The sequence below is a fragment of the Nannobrachium achirus genome (genome assembly GCF_963921795.1).
Source record: "Nannobrachium achirus genome assembly, chromosome: 8".
Lineage (NCBI taxonomy): Eukaryota > Metazoa > Chordata > Actinopteri > Myctophiformes > Myctophidae > Nannobrachium > Nannobrachium achirus.
In genome coordinates this window covers 67201461-67228361 of record NC_137817.1, presented here as the reverse complement: position 1 = coordinate 67228361, position 26901 = coordinate 67201461, and the positions used below count along the sequence as shown (strand labels likewise).

Genomic DNA, 26901 nt, shown 5'->3' with positions numbered 1-26901 from the left:
AAATAGAAAATGTAAACAACAGTTTAGCAGATTGAAAACCTGAAATGTGAACCATAAACCTCTTCTTTCAGGAATACTGTCACTACTGTAAGTGCAAAAAATAATATTACCTTCTCAAAGTTAATATTCAAAATAAAGACCCTTGAGTTGTCACCCTTCAGTCACTTAGAAACCAATTAAATAATTTGTGGGCCCACACACTCACACAGTCCCTAAAAGCCGGCAAAATTAACTACTACCTAAAGTAATTAGTTAACCCCCAAAACCTCCTCTTTGTGTCCTCCAGTCGAAAACAACAGACTACCACTTAATCAGTCCAACTGTGGAAGTTAAAACTGTGTCTAGAAAAACGTCTGCTCATGAACTGACTATACTCACTGAGCTTGTTAGCTTAGCGTTAGCATGTAGCACAACAAAACAGTCTCTGAACCTCGTGAAGTAATTCCTCTTGTCTTGCAAACTTGCAGCTTGTCCTCCTCTCAGAACGTTGTGTAAACACTCACAGGACTGCAAACTACAACTGTTTGTGCACAGCAAACACTTATATAAAGAACGCCTCTCTGAATCACTGTTGTGTTGTGTTCCCTCTCTCCGATCCCGCCGTAGCCTCTCTCTCTCTCCCCTCTGGGCAGCCAGTGTTACGCTCAAAGCTGTCCCTGCAGTTAGCCCAGTTAGCCCCATAAATGCTGGTACAGAACATAACAGGAAAAACATTGCTTTTAAAACTAAAACAAAATAAAACTCCTAATGAATTAAGTATGACATAAATTACGTTTTTAACAAAACCACATCACACTTTTTAAAGGCTTAAAATTGTCAAACAAAGCCTTATTTAAATGTTTTTAATACTAGTTCAAGTAAACAATTTTGTAACTGGTTTACACAAACAGCAAAAATTAGGGTTTCAGCTCATTAGTCCTCCCTTGTCAACGTAGCTTGACGTAACTTGGCATGGCACGGCTAGCAGCATCAGTAAATGACAACATGTAAACATAGCTAGCTAGCATGTCAAACCAGCAGAAAGATTAGGGTGTTTTCAGATATAACATTAAACATAAAAACCTATTTGACATGTCATCAATGAAATTATGAAGTTTAGAAAATATCCTAACTAGTTCTAGTGCATAACTGATGTTTTACATAATACAAACCTGTTTGAAACAGATGAAACGAGGGGAGCCAAGCCAACGGTGCTGCTTGGGAGTTGCCAGCTGAGCTGTGAGTCATGTGACGCAGCTGAAATATAGAGTCCTCGTTATGCCCCTATGGTTATGCCGCGGTCTCGCCAGAGAGCTCACTGTGACGCGAGTAACGCGACAGAGCATAGATGCAGGCGCTATGCAAGAAAAATGGGTCGCTCTGGAGACCTAAAAGCTATCTAAAAGCTATGAAGTGACACAGGCAGCAACACAAACGCTACGAAGCTGTCTGGGTCCAGTTGCTTAAATTACAGTATATGGAGATTATAGATTAATCATTACAGTATGGAGATTATAGATTAATCATTACAGTATATGGAGATTAATAATTACAGTAGATAATATATTAATCATTGTGATGCTGTAAATTAAACATTGTTTTAACAATATAGAGTTACAATGATAATAGTGACGTCAACAACACCATGCAACAAAACAATGTAGGCCTATATAAAAATGTCTTGCTGCTGCTGATATGGAGCTATTGTTGTTGTTTCTGTTTACTATCACTTTATAACAAGCTAGCAGCTAAGAGTAATTAGCCTATATTTATGCTCCAACTTAAATGATAGACAAAGAGATTAAACAAGATATATGATTAATCTTCAGTGAAGAAATAGATGAAACACAACGTGAACTAGTTCATCTTTACCTGCTGTGTTTCAGTGGTTGAGCTGCTGATAAACGTCCTCCTGCTGCTTAACGACGACACTGTTCTGAAACGACACGTTTCAGTTTCTTTGTATTTTACTTTGATATAAATCTATGATGTTTTAAAAAGTCAACAACAGTCAATCGCCATGTTGTTTTCACTACTGCATTGTGGGTAATGCTGTTCTTCTGACCACTTTGTCTTGAACGCCAGTTGATGTGTTGCTGCCCCCTGCTGTCGGCTGGTAACAGTACTATAATGCCACGGTTTCTAACCGTTTCCATTATTGATTCAGCATGGTCAGAAGTTGTATGGAAAATGGGGATCAATAGCCAATTTAAATCGGTAAAAACGTGTTCCTTCACTTTGAAGTACACCAGTATAAGCAATTTAAAAATACACACGTCGTAAATGTATTATTTTAATTAAATGTACGCTCTTTACAAACATTAAAATAACCGACATCTTATTTTGAAGGTATTATATTCCTCCTTTCTTACACCGGAAGACCTATATTCGCCAATTTCACGCTGCTGGAAAATTCATCGTTAAAAAAAAAAAATCTATTGCTTCAGGGGTACTCTTATTCTGAAGAGATAATCTGTATTCGCCAGCCTATATTCGCCAGTTTCACATAGACGTGAAAACAACATGGCGATTGCCTGTTGTTGACGTTTTAAAAGAAAACATTATAGATTTATATCAAAGTAAAATACAAAGAAACTAAAACGTGTCGTTTCAGAACAGTGTCGTCGTTAAGCAGCAGGAGGACGTTTATCAGCAGCTCAACCACTGAAACACAGCAGGTAAAGATGAACTAGTTCACGTTGTGTTTCATCTATTTCTTCACTGAAGATTAAGGTCTTGTTTTATCTCTTTGTCTTTATTAACTTCATTTAAGTTGGAACATAAATCTAATTACTCTTAGCTGCTAACTTGTTATAAAGTGATAGTAAACACAAACAACAACAATAGCTCCATATCAGCAGCAGCAAGACATTTATAGGCTACATTGTTTTGTTGCATGTTGTTGTTGACGTCACTCTTATCATTGTAACCCTATTGTTACATCAATGTTTCATTTACAGCATTGCAGTGATTAATATATCCATATACCGTAATGATTAATTAAATAGTCTCCATACTGTAATGATTCATCTATAATCTCTATATACCTCCAGGTAACGCATGGCATTGGGAATAGTTCCCTACTTATATTCTCCTTATTTTTTTTATTTTATTTAAAAAAAAAAATATATATATAGCCTACTGTTCATGGTTAAATCACAATTTTACATCAGGGTTAAACGAATGGCTGAAACAGTTTTGTAAGAGATTATACCTTGCACAAGAAAACAGCCATTATAACTGTTTATATAGTTGTCTGTTTACACAAACCAGAAATGATGCACTCCACAACCTGAACGATAAAACTGCAAGAACCATGTTGTACATGTTCATCCCATTATCGTCCAGTTCAATGTAAAAGTTGTAATAACCACTGATCTAGCTTAGTGGTTCTCAACCTGTGGGTCGGGACCTCAGGGGGGTCCCCAAATTATTATTATTATTTATGTATGTATGTATGTATGTATGTATGTATGTATCATGTATGTATGTATGTATGTATTTGGGGGTCCCCAAATGATTAAAGGACAACTTTTACAACAAGGATTCATATTTTAGATTGTAATTAGAGAATATAAAAGATGGGTGTTAAAATGTTTGTATTTACTTCTTTCTATCGTTTTAGAGATTTTAATTATTTTGATTTCAGTGGCTGGGGCATGCGTACAAGTGGCTAAATATGTCTTTTTACACAGAATAAGCCCATTACCAAGATACAACGTAACCTTTCATGGTTAGATGTGACTTATGGGGGCTAGAAGTGTTACTGAAAATAGCAATAAAGAAATTGCTGGCTTAATGTGTCTAAAAATACATATTTAGCACCTTGTACGCATGCCCCCATGCGTATGCATGGCCCCACATTTAAGCATGCTAAACATGATAAACCAATAGAACGAAGTAAATGAAAACATTTTAACATTCACAGCTCAGTGGCCTTGTGGTTAGAGTGAGACTGGGAGGTCGGGGGTTCAATTCCCCGGCCGGGTCATACCAAAGACTATAAAAATGGGACCCAATGCCTCCCTGCTTGGCACTCAGCATCAAGGGTTGGATTGGGGGTTTGATCACCACTAAGGTCCAGGGACTACAGATGAAAATTAGCCTGTGGCTAACTCTGGCTCATTTACATTGAAGTGAAAACTGACATGTCCATTAATTAGTACTGTCCCTGTCAAATAAACAAACTTTCATTCACCTTTTCTTTTCTCTAATTACAATCTAAAATATGAACCCTTGTTGTCCTTTAACTTCATGTGCAATACTGTTTTCTCACTAAACAGAAAACAAACCAACATAAAGTTTAAGTGTATAGAGGGTATCTGCACATTTCTAACGTGACAATTTAAGGACTTTTTAATACCTCTGATTCTGAAATGAGAAATTGAGCATTTGCCAAAATTGTGAAATGTTAGAGGCAGAAATTAAGTTTTGAGGCGTTGTGAGCATGTAGATCTGCTATTTTCACAATAGAACCGTGATATACAAAATGTAATGCCTCAACTCTTAGTGCTCATCAGGGTGGGACTGGGGACTGGGGACCCCCCAGTTAAAATATGATTAGTTTTGGGGTCGCGGCCTGAATAGGTTGAGAACCACTGATCTAGCTCACAGTTTTTCTCATCTGGATGCATCATTATTCAATACCTTGTAGATCTGCTATTTTCACATCACCTAAGTATTATAGACTTAAATTGGTTACACTGATTTTGATGCATTTAGCTGGGGGACCCCCGGGAATACAAGTCAGGTGGGCACTAGGGACATCTGGGCACCATATGTTTGGGATGACTGGGCCTCTGGACATCTGGGCACCTGAACGAGTGGGCACTTAGGGTTGGAGACATCTGTACATGTCTCCACCTTTATTTACTGGTAGGTGGTCTTGTAGGAGGAGGCGGAGGGACTGGGTCAGGTGGGTGCTGCTAAGGTGCCAACGACTGGTGGATGTGTCCACATACAAATATCATTTTAACACTTGATAAGAATAATAACATATTATTGTTCAATTGCTTCATTTCAGAGCAGTGTGTGCAGTCCAGACTGCAGGTGAAGATGAACTCTCCAGACTCAGCCAGGGACATTTCTATTAAACAGGAGGAACCTGAAGACATTTCTATTAAACAGGAGGAACCTGAAGACATTTCTATTAAACAGGAGGAACCTGAAGACCACCCACATCTCAGTAAGTTTCATGTGCTCTCCTTCCCTTCATATCTGTCTGTCTAGTAGAAGAGACATCTATAATTATTATAGTAATGGATTGCATTTTTATAGCTCTTTTCTAAGAAAGTTGCGAACTCAAAGTGCTTTACATTCATACATTGGGGAGCGAAGCGGCGAACAACTGTCAACGCCAGCGTCCTCACTTCCCACATTCACACACCAATGGTGGCAACTGGCGAGCAAACAGCATTAGAGGCAACGCGGGGTTCAGTGTCTTGCCCAAGGACACTTTGACATGTTGACTGGAGGACCCGGGATTTGAACCGCCGACCCACAGATCAATGGCCAATTTGGTGTAGAGGGAGAAATAAATCCAGCGTCAAACCCAGTCAACTACGTATTAGTTCACTAAGTATAGAGGGTTAGTGTACTACTATGTATAGAGGGTTTGCATGGTTAAAAATGTCAAACATTTTCAGATTTCAGTATAATTATGACTGATTATTACTGTCTGCACTTTGATAATCTGGAGGGAAAAAACTACCATGAATTGTGGCACATTCTATCAAATATGTCTACTGCCACTGGCACTGATCCGTACAATGGTTTATGAGGTTAACCCCGGACACACAGACAGGCTTCACAGACACATTTCTAGACACCTGGCCTCCTACAGGGCCACACTGTAAATATCAGGGCATCCTTGAAAAAGAGCTTGCTCTCAATGGGCTCCCCTTAATAAATAAAGAAACAAGAAAAGATGGGCCAGTAAAGTCACTGTGATTCAGCCTTGCATAGCCAGATAATATCACTGCTTAGATACTAATAAGATCCCTCAGGGCGCCTTGTCTTGGCCATCTGGCCACAGTGGCCAGTGATGTATATCGGACCGGTTACCCATATATAGATTAGAGACCCCTGGTACCCATATATGGAGATCCATGTACGTACTGTATATGGAGATATGCTGAGAGCCCAAACATGCTTACTCAGTTATTCCTTATGTGAAAGTCCTATGACATCTGACATCATACATACATCCCTTTTAAGCCCATACATGGAGATCCCTTTCTCTAGAACCAGCCACACTATGGGCTGTCTTGGCCAGATATGGATTCTGTTAGTGTGGTATGTGGCTGACGTGAGCTCCACACATGGGTAAAAAGGTGTACACGTCCGGACATACAGAGTCAGCATGTGCCGTTTCACATACTAAACTGTGACCTTCGGTTGCAATTAGTCTGGTTCTTCTCAGTGTTATTATTACCAGTACGACACCACAGGGCGACAAGCCAACTTTGCCCTAAAGGGCGAGGTCACGCCACCGTGATGTGGACACATCAGGGATCCTCATATATGGGCATAAAAGGGATGTGTTCCCCCTGGCATCACAGGAATCTCTCTAACAGGGCATCATTAATATTGATGACATCAGGGAACTCCATATATGGGCATACAATATATTCTGTTTGTGTGACATCACAGTGAAGCCAGAGTTAAACCTTGTTCCAAAACCATAATTCCAAACAAAGTAACTTTTAGTTCCCTTTATAGAGTTTAAAACGATCGATTTCACCAGAGCTAGCATAGCCGCACATGAGCTAGTGGTTTGCCAGATTCTATCAATGTATGATCAAGGACCTCATATTTGTACAATATACTGTACAGAAAAACTGTCTTAAGGGCCTAAGCAGGCCTATTATTGATTCTGCTTTAAATACAAATGCGATTAACCAAGTAAGCTGAAATGTTATTTTGAATATAATTGAAAGAGAGTCGCATGGTTTGTTTTTGCCTTGAAAATGAAGGGCAGACAATACACTGTATATATATTTATTTTTTCAATAAATAATAATAATAATATTGCCCCACTTGATCGGATCGGTGATTGATCAGTATCGGGTGATCAAACAAAGGCGATCGGTGATCGGTTAAAAAAAACATGATCGGCTCATCTCTAATATTCAAACAGACTCTATTGGTTAGACCTACAACCAATCAGAGTAGCCCAAGGGTGATACGCCCACTAGGGTTGTCACGGTACCCAGTGTTATCGGTGTTACCGTTGTGCGGGCAAACCACCAAGTGCATTGCTTGAACACCGGCAACACTGTTTTATTATTATATTTAATAGGCTACTTTCTTCCTGTGTAGCCTACCCTATAAAACCACTTTAGTTCATTTTCGCGTGGCATCCATGTTATTATAAGCATGTTATCAATACTTTTGTGGTAGAATTATTATCATGGAGAGAAATGGCAGCCTGCAGTAGAGGTCTTCACAGGTCCAATTTCACCTACCGAACCCAAATGTACCTGCAAAAAATGGATCCGGACCCAAATAGACACGGCTAATATTGGTAATATGAGAACCCGATACCCGGACAGAACCGAGACATGTCGGACACGAGCTGAATGGACCCTCCTAATATTGGAAATATGAGATCCAATACCCAAGCAGCATAGAGAGTAGTATCCGAACCTGTGGCTCCGAAATGAGTGAATGCCAAGGTTATTATATTAAGAGTTGTATGAGACTTCTTTCTTACATAAAAGTCGCCCTGGTTGCAGCTGCTGTCAGCAGCGCTGCGCCTCTCGTCACAAAATACAAATAAATCCATGTTTTATTTTGGCTACCCAATACTAATGCTATATTTTGTCGCATGTGTTCTTGTCATTGGCGTTGTGTTAGGTTCCCAGGTGGGGGGGGTCCTATTTGGACCGGCCCAGCCCACAACGGCCTAGTCCAGTATGATTTGCCAGCGCCATAGGCGCCGGCCGAAAAACGTGGTTCGGATCGGTTCGGATCGGCCGAAAATTTGGTTTGGTTTGGTTTTCTTTGTGCATTTTCAGGTCGGTTCTGGTGTGTAACAATGAGTTATACCACACAGCGCAGCATGTACATACGTGCACACTACACACATAGCCTACAATACACTAGTGATGCGCGGGTCAGGGTTTTTATGGACACATTTTAATTTTCTGGCCCAGCTCAACCTGCCCCAACACAGCATCAATTTTCACAGCCCAGTCCAGCCATTAAATACATGTCAAATAAGTCTTTGAATGTGGATTCTTAAGGCAGCCAACTGTGCAAAAACAGAATTGAGGAGAAACTTCAGCACTGATTTAGAGCACATAGCCTAACAGTGCAGTGCAACAGAGCCATACAAAATATCATTAGAACATTTAAAAGCAATGAACATGACGGCATGACTTGACGGCTTGAGCTCTGTCGAAAACATCTACCTGTAATCTACAAGCTCACATTATAGATCACTCTCGTCTCCAGCCAGAGCGAGAACCAGCTGACAATGTATCCGCTCTGCGACGCTCAATACACGGCCACACAAGCATTTGGAAGTTGACGTGTCTCCCTCCCAAACGACCGCTGTTTCCTTGGATTCACAGCCGAAAATATGAACTTGGAGTCGGGCTGAATGAATTAGAAGACACCGCTGAGCACCGAAATTAAGTCACAGCATTTCAGCAGCACCGAGGAGCCGAGTTCAGTCGGTTGATGCTCTCCCGAACCGGGAGGGAAAACCTATATTTGGGTCTGGACATTGCCGAACCAAAATTTGTTACGCTCCTTAGAGTGTGAATCGACCCAAAGGCTACAGAAACTACAAATAGGTTTGACCCAGTGTGGTTGCCGTAGCACGAACCCCATCCCCCTCAACACTAGTTAGCACAACAACAACAAACAGTATGGTTGTTTCAGACATGTTTTCTACTGACAAAGGGACTTGCTGGCAGAATCTTAGGTAGAAGTACTTTTTTATATGAACTGGAGTAGGCTATACATTAGATTAGAAGAAGAAGAAGAATGAAAAAAAAAAAGCAGCAACGGGAACCAGAGAGAAAAGACGAGGCGTCTGCCAGCTGGGACTCCACTAAGCTAACATCATACAGACAAACTGTTGTATGACCATTCTCTGCACCCAAGTTATTCTGCCCACCTTTGTTGTGACTACTTCATGCTGCTAGGATCCCTAAATTGAAATGGAGGAGACAACCGAAACCCAATGGTATGTGTTTCATTAATGTATAACTTATTTGTGTATGTGTGTGTCATCACCAATGTGTCCTGGCATACGCATTCTTATTTTAATCTCAATTACTTTATGTAATGTCTGTATGTTTTCTTTAGAATATGTATGATGACTCTGATTTTACTATGTATTTCACATTAGGAGTCCACTAGTACAGTGGTTCTCAAACCTTTTATTTTCCAGTACCCCCTACGGGTCCATTTGGTTCCATTTGTACACTCTGACAGAGATGGAAAAAGGACTAAGATGTCTTACTTGAGTAAAAGTATCAATAGGCCTACTGCAATATAGAAACACTCTGTAAGAAGTAAAAGTACTAAAGTATTGGCATCAAAATATACTTTAAAAGTACACAATGTTTGAAAATAGCAGATCCACAAACTCACAACACATTGCATCAACACATTGTGAGCTTGTAGATCGTCTATTTTCAAATAGCCTGGCTATAAAATAGGGCTAAAGTAGATTAATTAGGTTTTATAATACTAGAAGCTGGGCCGCCCGAACTCGGGAACGATGTAAATAGGGAATGAATGCCCCGCCCTTTAATGCAAACCCCATTATACATGTTGTCATAGGACCCGTTTTGACCATCTGTTTGCCTGTGTCCATTTATGCCCATATATGGAGATATCTGTTATCTGTCTGTCTGTCAGCGTCCATTTTATGTCCATATATGGAGATCACTGCAGATATAGTTCTGGGTCCATTTTATGCCCATATATGCCCATATATGGAGATATCTGTCTATTTGCGTCCATTTCACGCCCATATATGGAGATCTCTGAATCTGTCTGTCTGTGTCCCTTTATGCCCGTATATGGAGATCTTTGTGATTCTGCGTACATTTTATGCCCATATATGCCATTTGCGTCCATTTTATGCCCATTTATGGAGATCTCTGTATCCGTCTGTCTGTGTCCCTTTATGCCCGTATATGGAGATCTTTGTGATTCTGCGTCCATTTTATGCCCATATATGCTATATATGGTTCGGGCGGCCCAGCGTCTAGTCGGCGACCTGGCCAACTCGGGAACGATGTAAATAGGGAATGAATGCCCCGCCCTTTAATGCAAACCCCATTATACATGTTGTCATAGGACCCGTTTTGACCATCTGTTTGCCTGTGTCCATTTATGCCCATATATGGAGATATCTGTTATCTGTCTGTCTGTCAGCGTCCATTTTATGTCCATATATGGAGATCACTGCAGATATAGTTCTGGGTCCATTTTATGCCCATATATGCCCATATATGGAGATATCTGTCTATTTGCGTCCATTTCACGCCCATATATGGAGATCTCTGAATCTGTCTGTCTGTGTCCCTTTATGCCCGTATATGGAGATCTTTGTGATTCTGCGTAAATTTTATGCCCATATATGCCATTTGCGTCCATTTTATGCCCATTTATGGAGATCTCTGTATCCGTCTGTCTGTGTCCCTTTATGCCCGTATATGGAGATCTTTGTGATTCTGCGTCTATTTTATGCCCATATATATCTGTTATCTGTCTGTCTGTCAGCGTCCATTTTATGTCCATATATGGAGATCACTGCAGATATAGTTCTGGGTCCATTTTATGCCCATATATGCCCATATATGGAGATATCTGTCTATTTGCGTCCATTTCACGCCCATATATGGAGATCTCTGAATCTGTCTGTCTGTGTCCCTTTATGCCCGTATATGGAGATCTTTGTGATTCTGCGTAAATTTTATGCCCATATATGCCATTTGCGTCCATTTTATGCCCATTTATGGAGATCTCTGTATCCGTCTGTCTGTGTCCCTTTATGCCCGTATATGGAGATCTTTGTGATTCTGCGTCCATTTTATGCCCATATATGCTATATATGGAGATATTCAGAGATTTTTTGTTGACTCATGTGACGTACGTGATGTCAGAGCCTTTTATGAGTGATGTCACAATGAGTCAGCGCTTGCGCCGATTTCCTCCGGAACAGCCTGATGTCAACAATCAGCTCCGCATAAGGATATTCCGAACGTTTCGGGCCGGTTTCGGAAAACCGCACGTCGGGTCGGGTCGAGGCCCGGCACTGCACTCCGTGCCGCGGCGGGGAACGCGCGTGCCAAATCTGAAGTCGGTGGGACGAACGGTTCTCGAGATACGCGGATTACAGACACACACACACGCAGAGACTTCTCGCATTTATAGATAGATAATCATTTGTGTGCAAAGTAACTAAGGTTTTCAAATAACTGTAATGGAGTACAAGTATTATATTTGGATTTGAGCTGGAGTCAAGTACAAGTACAGAAAGCTGGAACTATTCAAAGTACAAATACCTCAACATTTTACAAGTACTGATTTACACCACTGCTCTCAGAAACTTGTGGTCCATTTGAACCAGTTGAACCACCTTCAACGGAAGGTCCCTCAACACACTTTGAGAACCACAGCACTAGTAGGCTATTTAGGGCTAGCGGATCTGTCTCTGGTAATATTTAATATTTGTATGTCCATGACAAAATTTGACAGTTTGTACACAATAAGCTGCCATGGCGATGAACCCTTTGTGTGTGACAGAGACAAAGACTATGCAACATGTTACAACACAGTCTTTTCTTCTTCTCACTCCAGGCACTGCAGTATCATTTGGAGTGTGTCCTGAGGCTGCAAGTGGAGAGTCAACGATGTCTTCTTACCCTGCATCATTATATTGTATTATACATAATAAATGCATAGAGATGTGAAAATCTGTGTGATCCTTGTCATAATCCTAGTCATAATAGATAATAAAATAGATTCAAGACATTGGATTTTCCTTCTTTTTTGTTTTTACTTGTAAGAAATATAATATACACAGTTGTGGAATTGACTGAGTGCTGTGTGAACCTGCCACTTGTAACACAGTAAACACAGTACAATCAAATTGTAACACAGTAGCAAGTACTTTTGTCTGTTTCAGAGGAGGCATTACTGTAGTCCAGTGGTTCTCAACCTTTGAGTCTGTGGGAGTTTGAGCTTGTAGATTGGCTAGTTTCACAATATTTATCTGTGGAACGAAGTCAAGCTGAATGTAATGCCTCAACTCCTACAGTCCAAGTGCTTATCAGGGTGGGGGGTCCCCTGTTCAAATATGATTGTTGCGGGGATACCGGGGGTCACGGCTTGAAGAGGTTGAGAACAACTGCTCTACTCCAGGAATTAATGGGTGATTCAGGTGTAATATATATATATATATATATATATATATATATATATATATATATATATATATATATATATATATACTTGAATGAAATATAAAAGACATTTTCATGACAGATTGCGAGGATTAAACCAAAAAAGCTCATGACAACGTTACATATTGTTTTTATTCACAACCTGATTCTTCGTTTGCCTGCAGTATGCCTTTTTGGTGTGGGATCCTCCTGAAATTGAAACCGTTATTCTAATACTACTGATAATGACAATGGCAGTGTAGGAGGCATAGAATCTCTGCATGCATTTGAGCAGCGCACTGTGAAAGGCTTCTACAGCACCTGTATGAACATATACATATAAACAACATGCACATCACATAATACAGGTAAGGATAAAATAAATGTAATTGAAAAAGGATAACTGAGGCGCAAGATTTGGGAGTTTGTTCTACATTTTGGGAGCCAGAAGTGAGAAGCGTCTGGGACGTGTAGTTCTTGTCCAGTGTGTCAGCGATTCTCACTGATGTATGTTCTGACATTTCAGTTGAGCCCCCTACGAGGGCTCAACTTCAGTCAAAATAAACTAAACTGCTTTGCTACTCACCTAACCAAAGGTTGTTTTGTGTTGTTGAAAGTCTATTCTCCACAGTGGGAAACCTCTCAGCATTATTTTTGTCATGAAATAAAACACATCCTACTCCGACCACCGCTTATTTCCGGGTTTTCTGTGGTGGCTCGAAGTGGGTGCATTTTATTTCAGGACAAAAATGTATTTTACAGAGTGTGGGGTGCCGAGAGAATTCCCACCGCAGAGAATAAACTTTCAACAATGCAAAACTACCATTGGTTAGGTGAGTAGCGAATTAGTTTTGTTTATTTTGACTGAAGTTGAGCCCTTGTAGGGGTATAGAAATCCTGGTCTCGTCTTTGAGTCAGCCGCCTGTCAGAGTGTCAGTGAGAATCGCTGACACTCTGGACCAATGTGGAGGGTTGTCCCAGATGTTTTAGGGTTCTGACATGTTCCCTGTGTTAGCTGATCTAATTTAGAAATTTAGCAGACACTTCTTCTTCTTTCGTGTATCTTCGTCATATGTCCAGCTCAGTGTTGGAAAGCCATGCCCTCGTCTCTGGTCCCACTTGGAAGAGGCCGGCCTCTGAAGGAGGTCTGTACAGAGGACAGGTGGTGATTATGTGCTCTGCAGTCTGCTCGGGTTCTCCACACTCGCATACTGCACTGTCTGCCAGGCCCCATTTCTTCATGGGTGTTTTGAAGCGGCCAACCCCAGTGCGAAGGCGGTTCAGCAGGGTCCACTGCCGGCGTGGTAGGTGTTCTCCTTCGACTCCATCTCCCGGGTCTAGGATGTGATGGTGCATACTTGTAGGCTCAGCCGACTCCCATTCCCGCCTCCAGGCAGTTGCCAGCCATGTTCTTGCAGACATGTCCTCAGGGATGGAACCAAGCATCTCTTGAGCTGACCTGTTGTAGGGGTGGCGGGACTTCAGTCTGCTTGGGGGCACTGCCTTTGTTGTTGTTTCATGCAAGATATGCCAGTCATGTTTTTGGGCTTTCCTTGCGAGTGTGAGGGTAGCGGCCTCTCGTCTTAGGCTGGCCGGGGGAATTCCTGCTAGGACTGGCAGGTAGGACACAGGGGTGGGTTTCAGGCAGCCAGTTATGATCCGAAGGGCATTATTGATGACAGGATCAACCTTCTTCACATGTGGGCTCCTACTCCAGACTGGGGCACAGTATTCTGCCGCAGAGAACACCAGGGCTTGCGTCGAGATACGTAGTGTCCTGGCAGAGGCACCCCAGGTTGTGCCAGCGAGGCGGCGGATAAGTGAGACCCTTGATGTCACTTTGGCTCTCACTTCTTCCAGGTGTTGTTTGTAGGACAGTGTCCTATCTAGCCGAACCCCGAGGTACTTGGGGGCAAATTGGTGTTCCAGACGATTGTTGTCGACAGACACCAACAGCTCCTTCTTTGCCTCTTTGTTACACAGGTGGTATGCGGCAGATATAGTCTTCCCCATACTCAGTTGCAGACGCCATCTGCGCAAGTAGGCAGCCAAGGTGCCCATGTCCTGGTTAAGACCCTCTTCCACCGCTGGCCATGTTGGTTGTCGCAGCATGATGGCCAGATCATCTGCGTATCCATATTGCCTGGATAACGTCTCCGGGAGGTCATGGATGTAGACGTTGAATAGCAGTGGTGAGAGGACAGACCCCTGTGGCACCCCGTTTCTCAACCTTCTCAGTCTGCTTCGCTGGTCATCGCTGGTCCGAAGGGTAAAGCTGCGGTTGGACAGCATCTCCATTATGAACTTCACCATATGCCGGTCTGGGATGGTCCTCAGGAGCTTCAGGTGAAGTCCTCGGTGCCAGACGGTGTCATAGGCGGCCGTTAGGTCAAGCAACACAACACCAGCTTTCTCATTGGCCTGGAAGCTGTCCTCGATGTCTTGAGTGAGCAGAGTTACTTGGTCTACTGTTGACCTGCCCCGCCTGAAACCAGCCTGTTCCCTTGGAAGCTGTGGGTCCACTACTGGCTCTATGCGACTGAGGATCATCCTCTCCAGGGTCTTAAATGGGACGCAGAGCAGCGAGATGGGTCTGTAGGCCTTTGGGTCATCCGCAGGTTTGCCTGGCTTCAGAAGGGCAATGACAGTAGCACGGCGCCAAGTCTTTGGTAGTTTTGACCTCTGAAAGCAGGAAGAGAAGAAAGAGCAAAGCCAGGCAGATGTTTTCTCACTCTGGTGGATCAGGAACTCCGGGTGGATGTTGTCATGCCCTGGGGACTTGCCTTGCCTAAGGTTGCCGATGGCTGCCCTAAGTTCAGCGATGGTAAAGTCTCTGGACATGTCAGCATCGACGCTGGGTGCTCTAGAGAGGGAAGACACCTTGCGCAGTGTAAGGCGGGCAAAGTTCTTATCTGCCCCTTGGAATTGGCTGTTCTTTAGGAGCTGGGCTGCAATGGCATCTGCTGTCACAGGGCACTTGGTGGGTGATGTTTTCCTGCCAGTAAGCTGGTTAAGGATCTGCCATGCCTTACGGCTGGAATGGGTGAAATTGATTGATTCAACGGTTTCAGTCCATCTGGCCCTTCGGGTGGCGTCCAGCTTGTGGAGTAGTGCCGTTGCAGTCGTGTCCACGTCCTCCCTTGAGCCAGCCTGCTGGTGTTCACGCAGGAGGTGATTGCATTCCTCGTCCCAGCCCGGGATGTAGCTCGCATTGTAGCCGCGTGGGATGGACTTTTTTGCTGCACTTAAGAGCAAATTGCAGTAGGCTGCATATGCTGTATCCACATCGGCGATGTCTGGATCCGGGAGGCTGGCTGATGTTCTCTCTGTCTCCGTGGTGAATGCCTGCCAGTTGGCCTTCCGGAAGTTCCACCTACGGACAGGTTTGCCCCCTACTGGCTGTACCAGTGAGGGGACTTGGATGACAGACGGTCGATGGTGTGACCGGGGGAACCTCTCGATAACCTGTCTCTCCGGGATTGGGTCACCATTGCGGCAAACAGCAAATGCGAGGTCTGGGTTGGTGGACGAGTTCCATCTTGAGGAGTGGAAACTTGGTGGTTCTTTGGGGTCGAACAGGAGCTGAGCAGACACTTATATCTGCAGAAGGGCTGCACGATTCTTGTAAATGATTATTTTTCTCCCTACGAATTGGAAAATTATTCACACTTTTATCTTGTTTCCCAATTTGACTTATTAAAATAACAAGCTCACAAGCCTCTCAAGTCTCTTGACTGTCATTACTGAGTGTACAGAGCAGGCGAGGCAACATTAGAGTTGAAAGAGGCTTTAGTGTAGTCCAATATTTAAAAATTAGATCACATTGATGTATGAATCGAGATTGTAATTAATATTCCTGGGAGTTCCTTTTAAGCTGCTTCTTCTACTGCATCTCTTCATTCAGAGGGCAATGTAGACAGTTGTACCGATGTCCTCCCGCAGGACTGCTAGCTTGGACATGGTGGATGATGAACTGCCACTGATGTGTCAGATCTGTATGCAATTATAGACAACAAAGAGGAGGAAAAAAGTTTAGGGGTTCACAGTTTCACACACATTTTTTACAATTAAATTTCAAAACAGTTTGCAACAGTTGCAAAAAATAAATAAAAAAATAACAGATCTATATCTAACAACAGTAACACTGCATTTTACCATGTTACATCTTTCATATAATGTTGGGGGGTTCTCGGGCAGAAACCTATTTGTTTATTATTTTGTTTGTAAGTTAAAACCCTACTTTATACTACAGCGTAGAACAACAGCATAAAAGGTAACTGGCAAAAGTGCTGGATGATTACAATTTAGGCATTTAGCAGATGATTTAATACAAAGCGACTTACAATAAGCAGGTAAAACATCAATATAATGAGCAAGATAATGTCAGTACATCAACAACAATATAACAAATGCATAGGAATATCAATCTAGAAAAGCAATAACATTTAGACCAGGCACCTATAAGTAAAAAAGAAAAAAAAAGCGATCTAGCTTCATGTATGGTCAATGAGGGAAGGGGAGTGTTTTCTTAGCTTTACATTGTGTCCATAAATTCTTCCGTAATGCATTGTGTCCATCAATTCTGCCATTCCATCTCGTGGAAGTCATCTGTTGTGAAATGTTCACTACAGAGCTGAAGATTCATGTCCCATAGCTGTTGTAGTCACAGTGGTCTCTTAGCCCCTGTTCAGCGAATTTAGCGACTAATAGCGAGTTATCTCTGGGCATATGGAGTTTGGTTCTCAGCAGTCAGCAGCACCCGGGGCTTTCGGCTTCAGTCATCACACCACGGTAACACAACAATGACATTTTGTTTCACCAACACAGTTGCACACGTTTCAAAACGTCTACAACTGCTCATCACTGCGGTCATAACATCCCATCTTCTTACTACGTGACTTACAACCAACAGCAACAAACAAACTAAAGCAGCAGCGCAGCGAGGCGAGAGGGGATGTTATCATGGATGTTATGCTGTTAGCTTAGCTTTGGCTGTCGTTGCGCTGCTCCCGCAAAGCATCATGGGTGCTGTAGGAAGTGAGGTCAGAGTGAGCTCAGGGAAAGCACAGTTCTCACTCACGGGATCACCCTTTCCCCATGTTCGAATATCATACTATGGGATTACAAAAGCCCTTAAATAGTGGAGAAGCACTCCTTTAAGTAGGTGATGGCTCATTTTGTACATGGAACATGGTAGAGAAAACGTTTGTCATTTTAGGAATCCTGTGTTGAACATCATGCTATTTTTTTCTGCTCCTAGATATCCTGCACGTGGTTGTGTGTAAAGAGGAGGATTCTATTAAACAGGAGAGGAGCTCCAGTCTGCTCCAGGAGGAACCAGAGCCTCCACACATTAAAGAGGAACAGGAGGAACCAGAGCCTCCACACATTAAAGAGGATTCTATTAAACAGGAGAGGAGCTCCAGTCTGCTCCAGGAGGAACCAGAGCCTCCACACATTAAAGAGGAACAGGAGGAACCAGAGCATCCACACATTAAAGAGGAACAGGGGGAACCAGAGCCTCCAAACATTAAAGCACAGAAGGAAATACTTCAAAGACCAGAGGAACTTGATGGATCTATGTTGACATTACTAGCAGTTAAAAGTGAAGTTGATGCTGACATCTTTTCACACTGCTCTGAAGTTAAACTTGAATATGACCCTGAAGTCAGTGACGACAGTGATTGGGGAGAGATGTTTTCAAGTAGAGGTGTCACCACTAGAGAAAAACCTTTCCAGTGTAGATTGTGTAACACGAGTTTCAGTGAGTCAGGTACTCTGAAGACACATGAGCTTATCCACACAAGAGAAAAACCTTTCCACTGTAAACATTGTGATAAGAGTTTCAATCAGTTCAGTCATCTAAAGTCACATGAGCGTATCCACACAGGAGAAAAACCCTTCCACTGTACACATTGTGACAAGAGTTTCATTCAGTTATGTAATCTAAAGTCACATGAGCGTATCCACACTGGAGAAAAACCTTTCCATTGTAATGTGTGTAACAAGAGGTTCAGCCAATCATATACACTAAAGACACACCAGCGTATCCACACTGGAGAAAAACCTTTCCATTGTAAAATCTGTAACAAGAGTTTCAGCCAGTTAACTAGACTAAAGACACACCAGCGTATCCACACTGGAGAAAAACCTTTCCACTGTAAACATTGTTACAAGAGTTTCAGTGAGTTATATGAACTAAAGAAACATGAGCGTATCCACACTGGAGAAAAACCTTTCCATTGTAAAATCTGTAACAAGAGTTTCAGCCAGTCATATACACTAAAGACACACCAGCTTATCCACACTGGAGAAAAACCTTTCCACTGTAAACATTGTTTCAAGAGTTTCAGCCGTTCATCTAAACTAAAGACACACCAGCGTATCCACACTGGAGAAAAACCTTTCCATTGTAAAATCTGTAACAAGAGTTTCAGCCTGTCAACTACACTAAATATACACCAGCGTATCCACACTGGAGAAAAACCTTTCCATTGTAAAATCTGTAACAAGAGTTTCCGCCAGTCACCTACACTAAATACACACCAGCGCATCCACACTGGAGCAAAACCTTTCCATTGTAAACATTGTGACAAGAGTTTCAGTGGGTTAACTAATTTAAAGTCACATGAGCGTAGCCACACTGAAGAAAACCCTTTCCATTGTAAAATCTGTAACAAGAGTTTCAACAAATCATCTACACTAAAGATACACCAGCGTATCCACACTAGAGAAAAACCTTTCCACTGTAAACATTGTGACAAGAGTTTCAATCAGTCAGGTAATCTAAAGACACATGAGCGTATCCATACAAGAGAAAAACCTTTCCATTGTAAAGTCTGTAACAAGAGTTTCAGCCACTCATATACACTAAAGACACACCAGCGTATCCACACTGGAGAAAAACCTTTCCATTGTAAAATCTGTAACAAGAGTTTCAACCATTCATCTACACTAAAGACACACCAACGTATCCACACTAGAGAAAAACCTTTCCACTGTAAACATTGTGACAAGAGTTTCAATCAGTTAGGTAATCTAAAGACACATGAGTGTATCCATACAAGAGAACAAACCTTTCCAGTGTAAACGCTGAGTTTCATTCAGTTAGGTGCCCTGAACGCATTCAACCGGACTTTTTCACCATTTCTCAGACATTTGAATGCAGAGAGTATCCACAGGGTATCCACGGAGGAGTATCCACGGGATACTCGTTCACGTGCACTTTGAAGTACGCATGCGCCGATATCTCTCGCCTTGAATATTATTCCCCTCAGGGGAATCGAACCCAAACCGTGGGTTTGTTGCATCCGTGCTCTACTGACTGAGCTGATGAACGGATGATGTGACTCCTTTTTTGTGCATTTATCTATGATGTGGATAGTGGGGTAGACGTGCAGTGGGGTAGACGTGGATAGTGAGGGACTGAATATTTACTATTCTGTCCATAACGGCACATAACTCGGTAACGCGGCTGAGTGCAATACCGCGCCGCTCCGTCGGGGTCTGTGGCGTGGAGCGTTACACCGGGGAACAGAGAATACTTTGCATCTGGTTCGAGGCTGGGATTCACCTCAGGTTTTATTTTTGTGCTCCTCTGAGGTTGACCACTAGATGTCGACAATTTACTACTAATATCTCTGCATTGGTGAGATATTGGATACTGGATATCCAAGTATCCATGGATACCTCTGCATTGAAGAATCTGAAAGCACGGGAATATTTCGCATTAAGTGCGTTGATATCATTCGAAACAGGTGCACCGAAGACACATGAGCGTATCCACACTGGAGAAAACCCCTTCCACTGTAAACATTGTCACACGATTTTCAATAACTTATGCAATCTAAAGACGCATGAGCGTTAGGGCTGCAACCATTAATCGTAATCAAATTGATTGTTCAATTAGTTGCCAACTAATTTAGTAATCGTAATCGAATCAGCAACTAATCGCTGGAATTTCTATTAATACCATGCAGGCATATAGGGTCAAGAACAAAGAATGACTTGAATATTTTTATTTTTATTACCTATTTGAAAAGAGTACCGTTACCTTTTAGCCTGACAAATGTGTAGCTATTCTTTAATCAGTATGCAGTCAGAAAAAGGTATTGCTTTTAGTAGCAACCTAATCGGCAGCTGAGCAAAATGTAATAATTTCTGTATTTTTGAATGAATTGTTCATCTTAAAAGTATTTTATGTTAGTTAAAACATGTCTAAAAAGATCAAATCTAACGTATAAGGTAATAGCTAAATTAGTGCCATAATCTGATTAATCGATTAATCGTTTAAATAATCGATGATTCATTGATTATGAAAATAATCGTTAGCTGCAGCCCCAATGAGCGTATCCACATAAGAGAAAAACCTTTCCAGTGTCAAAGCTGTAACAAGAGTTTCAGTATTTCATTTAAAGGAGCTATACTCAACTTTTTCATTGTAGGGCCGACACTTTGTTTACATCCTAGTCTAGACTAGAAAGTAAACAAAGTGTTGGTCTGACAATGGCCAAAATGATTATTGTATCCTTATTTTACTCTTTTTGTGGTAATTTTTTAATAGAAACACATATATGAAGCTTATTTTTTTATAAAATATTTTCAAAACATTATTTTTATTTTAGGATCCGTTTTTCAAGAAAAAGTTGACTATAGCTCCTTTAAGCTGAAGACACCAGAATATCCACACTGGACAAAAACCTTTCCAGTGCGAACATTGTGAAAAGAGGTTAATTGATTCAGGTGCCCTGAAACGTCACCAGCGTGTGTCCACAATAGTTAATACAATATGTATACAAAGTATACAGTAGGCCTAACAAGGCTTTATGCTCTATAATAATTCCCCCAAAAATACAGAAGAATCGATAACAGTTGACAATATGTCTGCGAGTGACAATTACTCAACATGAATTGTTTTTTAAACCAACATGACTCTCCTTTAATAGTGCAAACAACATGAAATGGCTAATCTTAATCACAATCAAATTAATATTTTAACTTCTTAACAACAATAATGAAAGGTAAGTTACTCTTTGTATCAACTCTTTTTTTTAATCAAACATGAAGTGTAGGTATTTGAATTATGCATCTCCTTTAGCAAACATGAAATATACATTTTACTCCATGAATTATGAACTGTTATGTATGTACCAATCTAAACCCACTAATTTCATTAATTAATTCACTTATTAAGTTACATAGGCTTTTTCAATAGATTCTAAAAATAGATTAACAGAAAAATGTTCATCAATGAATATACACTTGATAACTGGATCCACAAAGGACACCATAAGAAAGCAAACTAATACAATGTAGAAATTAAAAACAAAATAAACTATTGGGTAGGAATGGATGTTGTTTTTATTCATCTGATCCCCCTTGTGGCAAAGTCGCGTTAAAGTATACATACTGGTCTACATCCTGTTTTAAGCAAAATGAGGTAGAAGTGTCAGTTGAGTCATTGACAAAACATCAGTGATCTCACCAGAGTAAACAATTAACAAGGTGACAACGTATAAAACTTTGCAAAAGTCCAGAGTAAACAATCTAAGAGAATCTTTTAGGGGGGACAGTGGCACCGCCTTCTGCCCAGCAGGTGCATCTGGTTGGCAAGGCAGTGCTTATGTGGTTACTTACACTTCATGTTGGATGGAAAGAGGATAAAACACCATGTATGGATATTTATTGCACTCTTAGGACTTGTTGGACTTTCTCCGGTTAATTTGTGTAAGTCTTAATTTTCTCAGTCTGTTGTAAAGGTAACCATTTACATTGATCTTTTTTTTTCTTCTTTTTCTTTGCTTAAAGCTGTACTGTGTAAGTTGCTCAACTAGTGGTCAGTAGCGGTATTGCTTTTTTCGGCCGTTTTTCGGCCGGAGTCGTCGCGGACCACCGCCGCGGACCACCGGAGCGGCGCCGCAAACCACCGCGACCGATAGTAATCCGTGGAGGGGTAGAACGCATGGTAGAACGTAATTTTCTGGCCAGGATTTGTGGATTAAGAGGTTAAAATCCTTCACCATGGTAAACACTGTAGCCAAGCGGAGGCGCTTCCTGGAGACCAGAGCAGATAAGCTGTGATTGGCCGGTAGTGTACCATGTGTGCATGATCGGCGATGTGATTGGGCAACGTATACACAACGTATACAGATGATGCAGATTACGTCATTTTCGCGCGAAATCCCACCCCTGTCACTGCTAAGAAGAAAACATATAAAGAGAAGGCTTCAGAAGCTGAAAATAACGGAGTGGGTGTTCTAAAACTTTAGCGATTTAACAGTTAGGACAATTTTAAGATTTGTTTTATAAAAAAAGTTGGTACAACTTTAAGGATACAGAGTCTGACATTAAGGACTGCCCACTTGTCCACAGGGATGTTTATGTGTAATACTTAATTAATACTTAATTATTTGCACACCAACAATGATGAAATATACAAACAAAATTAAATTTAAAAACTATTTAAAGTGTGACAAAGTTAGAAAGAAAACCCCTGACTATCAATCTCTGTATGTTAGACTGAGCAGGGCTCTACACCAGTGGTTCTCATACATTTTTGGCTCAGGTCACACAAAATAACTTTTCCATCCACGGCTCCCCTGAATTACATTGTTACTTTATTGCACCTTTTGTCATGTTAATGATACATAAATAAGTCAATAGTCCCCCACAGATTATCACAAGGAAAACTGGAAAGAACATCTGTTTCAATTAGGACTTTGTTTTCCATTCTACAAAACTTTTATACTTGGCCTTTAATTCCCCCAAAATAGCTGATCCTTGTAGATCTGCTATTCTTTTTTTTCTGAGTTTTTTTTTTCTTGGCTGAAAAAGAGTAAAAGTACTGTTTATCCCAGGTCTGTTTTACTAGATTAAGAGGGTCTACGTGGTTAAATTGAAGTGATATTAATTCAACATAGCATCAAAGTATTCTGAGGCACCCCTGGACTGACACCAAGGCACCCTAGGGTGCCAAAACGCCCACCTTAAGAAACCCTGCTCTAGACTGATACCAACATGAGTGTGAGTGCTTGTTAACATTTCACCTGATTGAGTTTGTGCAAGTACACAGTTATCAGGCTTGTCTTTCACTGCTTTAGGTCTAGTGTGAGTGTATAGGAGCTTCATAGGTTGATGAAATGCACTTAACCATCCTTGTCTTCAAAGTAACTGCCGCAACAAAAATACATTATTCATGTCTTAAAACAACCATTGTTACACACAAGACAACCTTTAAATGTAATTTCATCAGTTAGAGGATAGAGTTCACATGCACATACAAACAAACTATAGTATGAAGCACACAAACATAAATCTACAAACCAACATGCAAGTGGATGTGATGGACTGTTTGCTTGTGGAGACCTGCAAGGACGCAGAAGACTCGTTGGGAAGTAGAAAAGAAACTTTAATGTCAGATCCTGCAGTCATGACTGGCAAATTATGTTGGTGTTATTCACTCATACTATGAATTACCCTACAGATCATTGTGTGTGTGTACAATGTGTGTGTGTGTGTGTGTGTGTGTGTGTGTGTGTGTGTGTGTGTGTGTGTGTGTGTGTGTGTGTGTGTGTGTGTGTGTGTGTGTGTGTGTGTGTGTGTGTGTGTGTGTGTGTGTGTGTGTGTCTCGTTTTTTTTTTCTTCATATCTGTTATGTAATATTGCTTTGCTCCATTCCACACCCAGCAAAGCACCATAGGACTACAATGGAAACAAGACCCCAGGACTTTAGTGTTATCCTAGCATTATTGTATAACTGTGCCACTGTACTTTTGTTTTCTTTCAAACTGTTAATAAATTATTGAATCAATCCATTTTGATTATGTTAATTGTTGTATTATACAATGATTAACTGAAATTAACTGAATAATATATTATGACTGTAATTATTACACCTAATCTAGGAGTGTGAATTAAAGACCCAATGAAATGACTATTTGGCCATTTTTTTGTTTCAGTCTAAAAAGGAAGCCTGTGTGTTTCTGAACCAATGAGAAGGGACCAGCCCTTCAGGCGATGGGATGTAAAATCTGAGTAATGGGAGTAATGGGCACAGACATAGAAAGGTAGACGCCTCTTCCGGCTGGGGGGTGCTGGTCCAAGCACAGACATATAAAGCTAGACGCCTCCTTCGGCTAGGGGGCGTATGCATTGAGCAACCAAGGGAATCTTCGTCAAAGATATTTAATTAATGAAGATAGCTCATCCTCATTGGATCCACTAGAGACATGGTACACAAATCCTACAAATAGACTCCTAAGTGGGCGCCGGCTCTGACGGCAAATCTCGCGCACGGCCTGTTTACTGGATTCTAGTTTACTGGTGCTCCCGCGAGAGAGTGTGGGTGCTATTGGCTGGGACAGCTAAAGAGCAATAATAAAGTTGATTTTCTCAGTTGTTGTGTCGCTGAAAAAAGCCACTTTAGTATGACAATTTTGTTAATATTATGTGGCTTGTGATGATCTGGTCCAATATTTAGTTCAGTGAGCATAGCTTCTGAACTATTATTTTGATCTGTGTTCACGTTAGCTCTCTCGTTGTAAATGAATAGACTCCAACCTGCTTCTGCCTCCTAAAAAGGTGTCTCCCCTACGTCATGCAGAAACGGGAAGTACAGGTCTTTTGCACCCTCTTGCTATCGCCCTCTTGGTCTTCGTCGCTTCCGTGTTCATTGCTTCCGCGTGCGTCACACATACGGAAGTCGGTAAGCCAATCAGAGGCAGGTGGGGGCTGGTCTTTACGTATGCAGCCTATAAGAACAGCTGAGCAGCGCAACATCGGAACTGGCTCTGTTGAATTGAATTGTGGTCCTTGGAAAAGTCACAGAAAAGACACACTGTGATTGGCCAGTAGTCACTTTGACTGACAGCGTTCCCTTTGTTTTTTCAGGAAGTCCGGTCTAGAACTTTTGCACATCGCTCCAATTAACTGCAGAGGCGAACGAGGCATCTAGCTCTTTATATCTGTGGGTCCAAGACTCCTGGCAAAAAAAATGAAAATAATTACGGAATTCTTCCCTGTGCGTCACAGAAGCGGAAATTCGGTCGGCCAATCAGAGGCAGATGGGGCGGGTTTTCTCATACGCACCGCTGAGCCGCGCAACATCAGGAACTGAATGAAAACAAAACTGGAGCTGTCACCAAACACTCAGAGATTTGTGAAATAAGTTCCCAGAGAGAAACATGGTCGTTTCATGTACAGCTCCGGGTTGTACAAACAGATGCACATTGGAAACTAGAACGCTGGGAATCACTTTCCACAGGTAAGTAACATGATTCATTAATCTGTCTAATGAATGTAGACGGGAATGTGACCAAATCCTGGATCCAACTCCATGTCTGGTATTGACACTTGCTTTGGCCATGTTAACATGCCAATAAAGCTCCTTTGAATTGAATGGGAAAAGTCCCGGAAAAGACGCACTGTGATTGGCCAGCAGATTTTTGAGTGACAGTCTGTCTTCCACACTCCGCCATTTCTGCCAGGACTCCTTGACCAGGCGCGCCGCCGCGTCCCAAGTCCTTAAATAATTCCTATTTCCTTCACTTGTTTCCTATTTCCTTGTCTGTTAGTCCCACCCACTGGGAGTTGGCCTATCACCTGTGATGTTGTCATCAGAAATGGCCAATGGGTCGTCTCCTCTTCTCTATTTCCTCAATGGGAGGGACTAACATACAAGCAAGGAAATAGGATTGATTTAAGGACTTGGGACGTGGAACTGCAGCGGCGGGGGAGGTATCTAGCTTTTTATATCTGTGGTAATGGGAGCCAGCAATGGGAAACAAACAGGTGAATGTAATCAAAGGTTCATTTATATCCAAAAAGTCTATCTATGTCATCACACAGCACATGTCTGTTCACAGGAAATAATTAAGAATGGCCAATTTAGGGACCTTTGATATAAAAATACACAAAGGGCGGCTTGCACCAAGAGGGATTAAATAAATCTTAGTTTAAGATTAATCAAGGGTTTGTTGATCTAGGTTTTATTTTAAATCGAGGTGCGTTGCACCACTTAAATGTAAGCATTGCTTAACAAATCTGTGATTAAAACCTTAACCTGTGATTAAAACCATAAACTGCGATTAATTCATGGATTAAATGTCCTCCATCTTGGATTTCGATATAAACAAATTGGAATATGCTATCCTCTTGAGCCTAATATCATTAGCGTTACTCTTTTATTCACTTCTAGGAGATAGTCTAGTAGGCAGAATGTGAACCCAGACATTTTGAGTACCCCAATGTTTTATGTTAGAAATGTTGAGTATGGGTCCCCAGCATGTAAAAACCACCGGATGCTAACTTGTATATGTTGGGCGATCCGATTTTCATAATCAGCCGCTAGAGTTGGTGTCCCATCAACTTTACATTACAGGAAAAAATAAGCAAAAAATTAATATGCTTCAAGTAGCATATGAGGGGTCTAACTAGGGGTATTTCATGATTCTGAATCCATTGCAAGCATCAGTTTTGCATGAAAAACATTCCTTGGGCTAAAACGGACCCCAGA

At 41.5% G+C, this 26901-nt stretch overlaps 1 protein-coding gene across 1 annotated transcript; it reads left to right on the top strand.

Moving 5' to 3' along the window:
• Positions 1-2574: 2574 nt before the first annotated feature.
• On the top strand, positions 2575-25918 carry LOC308290280 (uncharacterized protein; the record flags this gene model as incomplete). The annotated part of the gene is made up of 4 exons (XM_080732065.1): positions 2575-2657; positions 5003-5164; positions 17650-18056; positions 25874-25918. Exons 2-4 carry the CDS (start codon positions 5035-5037, stop codon positions 25916-25918), a joined length of 582 nt encoding a protein of 193 aa, XP_080588191.1. The 5' UTR covers positions 2575-2657; positions 5003-5034.
• Between the last annotated feature and the right edge of the window lie 983 nt (positions 25919-26901).